Source organism: Camelina sativa, chromosome 14, assembly GCF_000633955.1.
Source record: "Camelina sativa cultivar DH55 chromosome 14, Cs, whole genome shotgun sequence".
Lineage (NCBI taxonomy): Eukaryota > Viridiplantae > Streptophyta > Magnoliopsida > Brassicales > Brassicaceae > Camelina > Camelina sativa.
In genome coordinates this window covers 5,095,541-5,103,239 of record NC_025698.1, presented here as the reverse complement: position 1 = coordinate 5,103,239, position 7,699 = coordinate 5,095,541, and the positions used below count along the sequence as shown (strand labels likewise).

General features: G+C 32.5%; 1 protein-coding gene across 2 annotated transcripts; it reads right to left on the bottom strand.

Annotated features, from left to right (window-relative positions):
• Positions 3,607 to 5,189, bottom strand: LOC104739760 (F-box protein At1g61340-like). 2 transcript variants are annotated; one of them, XM_010460209.2, is made up of 4 exons: positions 5,093 to 5,189; positions 4,687 to 4,956; positions 4,243 to 4,317; positions 3,607 to 4,150 (listed from the first exon to the last, which is right to left on the bottom strand). In XM_010460209.2, exons 2-4 carry the CDS (start codon positions 4,924 to 4,926, stop codon positions 3,962 to 3,964), a joined length of 504 nt encoding a protein of 167 aa, XP_010458511.1. In that variant the 5' UTR covers positions 4,927 to 4,956; positions 5,093 to 5,189; the 3' UTR covers positions 3,607 to 3,961. The 2 variants fall into 2 exon arrangements, with proteins under 2 accessions (XP_010458511.1, XP_019091429.1); XM_019235884.1 differs by lacking the exon at positions 5,093 to 5,189 and having other exon boundaries at positions 4,687 to 5,027.

The window sequence follows — 7,699 nt, the reverse complement described above, 5'->3', positions numbered from 1 at the left end:
AAAGGGAATAAGGATGAGAGGAAGATATTTACGGAGGGTGACGACGTTAAGATTGATTCCACTGGAAAAGACATCTCTCAGGAAGTCAACAGGTACGCCCGATAGGTCACCAAAGGCAGTGACGGTGAGATCACCACGGTAGCCATGATTCTCTAATAGCCGTTTAATACTTGGACGGACCAGACGAGGATTACAGCCCTCGGGTAGCGGACACCTATTGATGTCCCAAAGGACCGATGTGGCAGCCACAGACTCCTCTTGCGTAGCCTCCTTCATCTTCATCATTCGATGAGACGTACTCTTCTAAAAAAACCTAACGAAGAAAACCGAAATATTCAGAGAGAGAGAGAGAGAGATTGGAACACGGCCGTAATTGTTTCCGATGAATTTTGAAAAGAAACAGAGGAGCGAGAAACTTACTTGAGAGATAAGCAAGCTTGGTTGGATCTCGAAATCGACTACGGCGGTTAGGGTTTCGAAATATTTGATTAAAGAAAAATATAACAATCGTCCAGTGGAAAGACTTGAGATCAGCTCTTTGACCGCCTTAATATGAAGACGTGGTGAAGCTTCCCATACTTGGCTCAATCACATCCCTTAAAAGACTAGTTCTTTGACCGCCTAGTTTATATCGTTGACTTTAATATATCCCTTTACAGATGAGCTGGTGATTCCAGAGTAGAGTTCTTCGAGTTTGGTTCTTATCAGTTGCCATTTCACGGTGAAGGATTTGATTGAGTGAGATTAACGAAGATATCAATTCGACTGCTTTGTTCATGCTGCCTCTTGATTCTTCTCCCATCGTCACCGTTCTTTCTCAGTGGTTTCCCACGTGTTGAGAGAGAGAGAGCGTAAAACGACGTCGTTCTGGATTTAATTGCGAAATTTAAATAGACAAAATGACTCCCCTAGCCTCGAACCATTGACCTTTTGCATATAAAGCAAGCTAATTACCAATTGAGCTACATAAACTTTTGTTTTAATTCCATTAAAATTTCAGAATCGTAATCGCTAATTGTCACACTAGAGATAACAAATATTAGTTTCACCTGAGAGAGCGGCGGTCAGATTCACCGGAGAAGCATCGTCGGAGGAGGGGACGGCGAATACCAAACCCTAGCTAGGTGTTAAATGAATACCAATAGTCACATATATATTATGTTTCGTTATTGAGTTAGTATATGTATATTAGTATATATATGCGTTTGTAATAACAATAAATAGATTCAGTAGCCTAAATGATATTCAGCTTGCTATTTACATTAAGGTCATGGGTACTAATTAGCTAGGCCTAGTCATTTTTGCTGGAATCCATGTTTTTGTATATTTTAGCACAAAATCAAAAGTTCATGTTTGGAATTCAAATTATTTAAAACTATATGTATGTTTTAGCACATGTGATAGTTTGATATATGAATTCAATATAGATTGTAATTGTGCATGTATGAAAAAACCATTTTTCCTCTTTTGGAAACTAATGTAAGAGACTATGATGATGTAAATTATGTATTGTTCAATAATTATTTATGAGTTTTATCATTATTAGTAACATTTATAAATATTAAAGATTATATTGCAAATTAATTAATTTTTGAGGATTTATTGTAAGAGCAAACCACTCTCAAATCTTCGTTCGAACATTTGTTCCCCTCAAATGAGGAGGCTTATTAGAGATACCCAAAGAGAGTTAGGTTTGATATAACAACCGATATGTCTGTTTCATTCATGGAGATAATGTCGGCTAATATTGTCATATGACATGTCTCTAGTTCAACATTATCGATAATTAGTTTTTGAATGTTTACAAAAATTAAAATAAATCAAATGTATCAATTTTTCTAGTTTGATTTGTTATTTGGATGTTGTAATAATAATAAAAAGTGTGGTTTAAATGTGGTTTTCCAACTTAAGTAATATAACTGTGAATTTATCTAACATGAAACGGACGATGTTTATATTGACACCATAAGTCACTTCAAGCTCTTTGCTTTACCACGGTTCTCATTTGTGGTAACAAACCCAACCTCACAAAACTAGGATGGGCTAAGTGAACTCAAACCTCAACCTTGTCGATGTCTTGAGCTGAAAGTATTCCTAATAATGGACCAGGAGATCCACCAGATGGAGCTGGTGGAGATCCACCACACTATTATTTTACATCTTGGTTCGTTATTCCCATACTATCCTATTTAAAAGTTGCACCACACATTTCTGTAAGGTAACCACTAACCACAAATATCAATATATTGACTCGATGTGCATTTGGTGTTCGAGATGTTGCATTTTCTCTTTCAATTCTCTCTCACTTAGACATGAAATAGCTATAGATGCATTAGCCACAACTTAAGAGTAAATCTAACCAGAGAAAGCAGGTAAAAAAAAAAGGACCCATCAGATTGGAATGTATGAACAAAATCTCATTTTGGTAACTAATAGAACTAATGTCTATTATAAATGCATCTTATAATATTATATTTGATTGATAACATTATAGTGGTTGAATAATATAAGTTAAAAATATAAAATATGGAATAATAAATTATTATCTATTTCATAATATAAAATATAAATATAGTTAAATGAAAATTGTTATAATGCTAAAAAATAATTTTATAATTACGATAATAAATTATACTAGTAAACTATCTCATCAATTATAATATAAAATGAAATTAATACTATAAATTATCTTATTATATAAACCTTAGTTTTTAAAGTTAGTAATTCATATAGTCGCGACATGTGTCAAGTATCTCGATAATATTTTGACAAGCGTGAAAATAAATTTTATTTAATAATTATTAGGAAAATAAAAAAAAAAACTTTAAAATAAAAAGATTACAATTAATATTTTTAAAAGGTATATAAAACCAAAAGTAATCTGTTATATCCCTAATTCTAATAGTAAAGTTATATATTAAATTACTAATTTCAATAGGAAAATATTTTGCAAAATATAAGAAAAACATAATAATGTAATTTATCTTATTTTAATTACATTATTTTCTTATTTTGATTATCTTGATTAACAATTAAAGATTACTATTATTTTCTTAAGAAAATTACATTATTTTCTTATTTTGATTATCTTGTTATATTTAAAAAAATCATTATCTAATTCATAATGCTAACAAATTTTTATAATGCTAAAGAATTTTGGTATATGATATTTCTAGAAAATGCTTTAAAATGAAAAAAAGAACTGTTGGACGTGCAGTTCGTCAGAATCGCATTGGCCAGCGAATGCACCTCCAATGTTGTTATTAGTTTTTTGGGTTTTTGGTTTTGCTAAGGGAATTAACAAGAGATTCAAATCTTTTGTATATCTTTTCTTAAAACGAATATATAAGAATCACCAGCTCATCTCTAAATTGATATTAATCGACGATATAAATTAGGCGGTCAAAGAGCTAGTCTTTAAGGGATGTGATTGAGCCAAATATGGGAAGCTTGACCACGTGTTCATATTAAGGCGGTCAAAGAGCTGGTCTCAAGGCAGATTCCTATGAACTGTTGGCCCATGAAAACGACTCAAACATATTTAGCCCCATATATAAGGACGACTATTATATTTTTCTTCAATCAGGAATTTTTGAAACCCTAACCGCCGTAGTCGATTTCTATATCCAACCAAGCTTGCTTACCTCTCAAGTAAATTTCTAGCTCCTCTGTTTCTTTTGAAAATTCATCGGAAACGATTACGGCCGTGTTCCAAGCTTAGCATTGCAAAGGCCTTATCATCCCACTTTCTATCTAACAACAATTTACAAAGAACTATAAACCCCTAGAAGAAAGCTAAACAAGACTCCTAAAAGAGACTGGTTTCTTCAACAAAAGCTCTTGAAGAAACCGGATTGTGTGATAGCGTCTCATGTACAATCTTCTTATAATATTTGCAGCAACAATGAGAGATGTATGGGTGAAAGACATTGATCTTCAAACCCAAGTTGTTGCCATATATTCATTTGAAAAGAGCCATTGAGATTTTAGAAACTTTCTTGTGGCAGAGTATCCTCGAGAAGCCGTACTTTTTCTGCAATGGAGCTTTGATTTTATCTCCCTCGATCATTGATTCAAGTCCACTCCTCCGGGAAAACAGAGTTTTCCTTGGTGTAGTATACTCGAAATGCGATTTCTTAGCTATCAATGTCTGTGAGAGGAAAAGAAATGGTTTTGAATTAATTTCTTATATCATAAAGATTTCAATCAATCTACACTAATAAAGATACCATTTATACTTACAGCTTCTCGTATAGTCTTGGACACATTAAACAATTGCTTCAAGTATTCATGCTCCACTCCACATATAATCCTTACCTGCAAAATAAACCAATTAATTAGAATTTTAACTAACTTCAGTCTCACCTGACATCTCTTAATTGTATATACAACTACAAAAGTATGTCCATTGTTCAACAAACGAGAAAAACAAAAAAAACAACTACAAACATTAAATAATATTTCCATGAAAACGTTCCAGTATTGACTTAATTTGTTTTGTATATACCAAGGGAATATAAAACGATTAACTAGGTTTCTAACTAAGTTCAATCTCACCTTGAAACCTATTCAAGTCCAAACAAGACCTCTCTTGAAGATTCAACTACAAAAGTATGTCTTTCACAGAAACATGTAATAAAAAACTGATTAAATCTAATTCGAGTAATAATAATAAGGAGAACGAACCAAAATATCTTGAGGTAGAGCTTCGAGTTTTCCACTACTTTTCACCAATGTTTCTTCGTGGGTTTTAGTAGAATCCCGAATCTTGCTGCCTGACATCAGTATTCTCTTCCTCCCTAATCCTCTCTTATTGTACTTAACAAACTCTAACCCTAGCCCTATTCCTCCCTCAGTACCAAATACGTTTCCATTTGAGTTTGATGATGATTTCACGTCACCTAGTTTCTTCTTCCCCAATGCCATGTCTACCAGATTACGAAAACCCCACGATTCCTGCATCATCACCAGAAAAAGTATGAAACCAAGATTCAGTGAGCCCCAGAAACAGTGGTGTGGATCAAAGAGAAAACAGTGGGATGATGGGAAGAAGAAAAACATACGAAGAGAATATAGGAACAAGGAAGCACACCTTTAAAAAATGACTAACAGTGTGAGAGATTTTTACGAGAAAAATCCGAAGTGATCTGATGAGTTGTAGTTGTTAATTATCTCCTCAAATATCTCAAAGAAATATAAGTTATTTTTTTCTTTTTAAAAAAAAAAAAAACGAGGAGAAAGCAAGTGAACAACTTATAGAGTTGAGATTTTTTTTTCTTAATTAATTAAGCTAATTTAATTTAATTATCTTTTTTTCCTTTAATTTGAAACAAAAATGTACTTCCTCATTTTTTTTTATTAAGTTGGTTAAAAATAAGAACACGAAGACACACAACAAATGACTAGCCGTTTAATATGACAACGTGGAGAGTGCCAAGTGATTGCGTGGTGGGAGGATGCTTTTAGTTTTTAGGTTTTTTATTCCTAAGATTTTTTGCTGGCCAGGTGGTTCCTTCCAACCTTGGATTCCATGAATTTAGTAAAGAGCAAAACAGCTCTGACACTGTTTTACGTACTTCCCCCGAACCCACGTGTGTTGTATTTTCTTTTTCATTATCTGTGTTGCGTAATAATAATAGTACTATCATTACTATTATTTTATTCAATAACCGACCTTAGATGATTTTTATTTGGAACATGTTAATTCATTACTAATGTTTAATAGAGGCTTCCTAGAAAAGATGTTGAAAGTTTGGTGAACACCAGCACGTGCTGCTGCCTCACAAATTTGAGAGAAATAATTACAGAGCCATTTTGAACTTCTTTTTTATACACTTTATTCATCATATTTAACACTTGAACCTTTAAGTGTTTGTGATTGAGTAATAACATATTGTACTAGTTGTAAGTTGTAACCGATCCGATCGAGTGAGGATATTGATATTAATTAGTTTTAGTTCTCTAGTTGAGGTATTTCCGGCTAAAAAGAAGTTTGTCTCTGTTTACTCGAAGCTATGTGACTGCGGATTAGTCTTTGCCATTTGGAAAATAAGTATATTGGCTTGACAATAAAGCTAAGATATACGAAAACATATAATAAAGAAGTACTTGTATGATGACTGACCAAAAACTTCCGCCAACAAAGCATCTTTCACCTTTAAGTTAGGAAGAACAGAAAAAAAAAGAAAAAAAAAAGAGACAAAGCATCATTTATTCAGTTGCCAAGACAAAAGCATCATACAATGACTGAGAATATATCTTTTCCCATCTTCTTTTTTTTGTACCTTTTAAGAACCCAATGTTTCCATTGAAATAAATAAAGTAAGATGAAGAGGTAGTATGTATAATTGATCTTGTTCAGTAAACTAAGAGGAATGTCCACGGGTAAGATGTGATTATTTTAGATCCCATTCTATGTTGCCTAAAGTCTTTGATAAGTCAAGCACTTTACGGATAACAACATCATCATAGTTACTTATTTTTTAACTACATGTGTGCATTATATTATAAATCTATATATAATAGCAAACCCACTTTTTTGTGTCAACTTTTAATCCAACGGATGAGATTAGTTACAGTTTTAATCCAACGGTTTAAAATTATTAATCGTGTCGTTTCGTCGCACCCTCATCTTTCAAAAATCACATCTCTTAGTCTTCGCATCTCTTTGTTGTATCTTCTGGTTTCAAAAATCACATCCATTAATTTTTACACCTTTTAAATCACACCTCTTAGTCTTTGCATCTCTTTGTTGTACCTCCTGGTTTCAAAAATCACATCCATTAATTTTTACACCTTTTAAATCACACCTCTTAGTCTTTGCATCTCTTTGTTGTACCTCCTGGTTTCAAAAATCACATCTATTAATTTTTACACCTTTTAAATCACACCTCCTTAGTCTTTGCATCTCTTTGTTGTACCTCACGGTTTCAAAAATCATATCCATTAATTTTTACACCTTTTAATTTCACACCTCTATGTGTTACACCTCTTTGTTGTACCTCTATGTCTTACACCTCTTTGTTTATTATATATAAACTTTTCTTGACTACATAAACAAGTTTCGAACAATTGTTTTCTGAGTACTAAAGAATTGTATTGTTAAAGTGTTTTTGAACTTTCAAGCATCAATCTCTAATTCAAGGTAATTTAATATTTTTGCTGCGAATGACCTGTAGTGTTTCTCGGTTAGATTATTATTACTCTTAGTCGACACTATTAAGTTCATACATTAATCTTAGTTTTAATAACTTTTAGTCTCTTCAAAATTTTTAGCCTTTCCGGTTTTCATGTTTTTGCATGGATAATGTTATTAAGTACGTGTGCCATATTTTTTGCATGGCTAATGTTTTTGATTCTCAATGTGCAGATTTTATTTTTTGACTTTCTGGAAAAACCAAAACCAAGATACGAGAGGCATGATGATATGCAGTGATGCTAGAGCTACGGATAAGCCAAAGTTTTTTAACAAACATGATATAATTATAATTTTATAGATGTTCTTATTTTAATCTATAGATAATAGCAACCCCACTTTTTTGTGTCAACTTTTAATCCAACGGATGAGATTAGTTACAGTTTTAATCCAACGGTTTAAAATTATTAATCGTGTCTTTTCGTCGCACCCCCATCTTTCAAAAATCACACCTCTTAGTCTTTGCATCTCTTTGTTGTACCTCCTGGTTTCAAAAATCACATC

What these genes read in the sequence shown, in the direction of transcription:
- LOC104739760 (XM_019235884.1), bottom strand. Translation starts at nt 4,965, where the DNA reads ATGATGCAGGAATCGTGGGGTTTTCGTAATCTGGTAGACATGGCATTG. An exon ending in CTCTACCTCAAGATATTTTG is followed by an intron (nt 4,318 to 4,686) that starts GTTCGTTCTCCT and finishes TTTATTTTGCAG; the next exon opens with GTAAGGATTATATGTGGAGT. An exon ending in CCAAGACTATACGAGAAGCT is followed by an intron (nt 4,151 to 4,242) that starts GTAAGTATAAAT and finishes TTCCTCTCACAG; the next exon opens with ACATTGATAGCTAAGAAATC.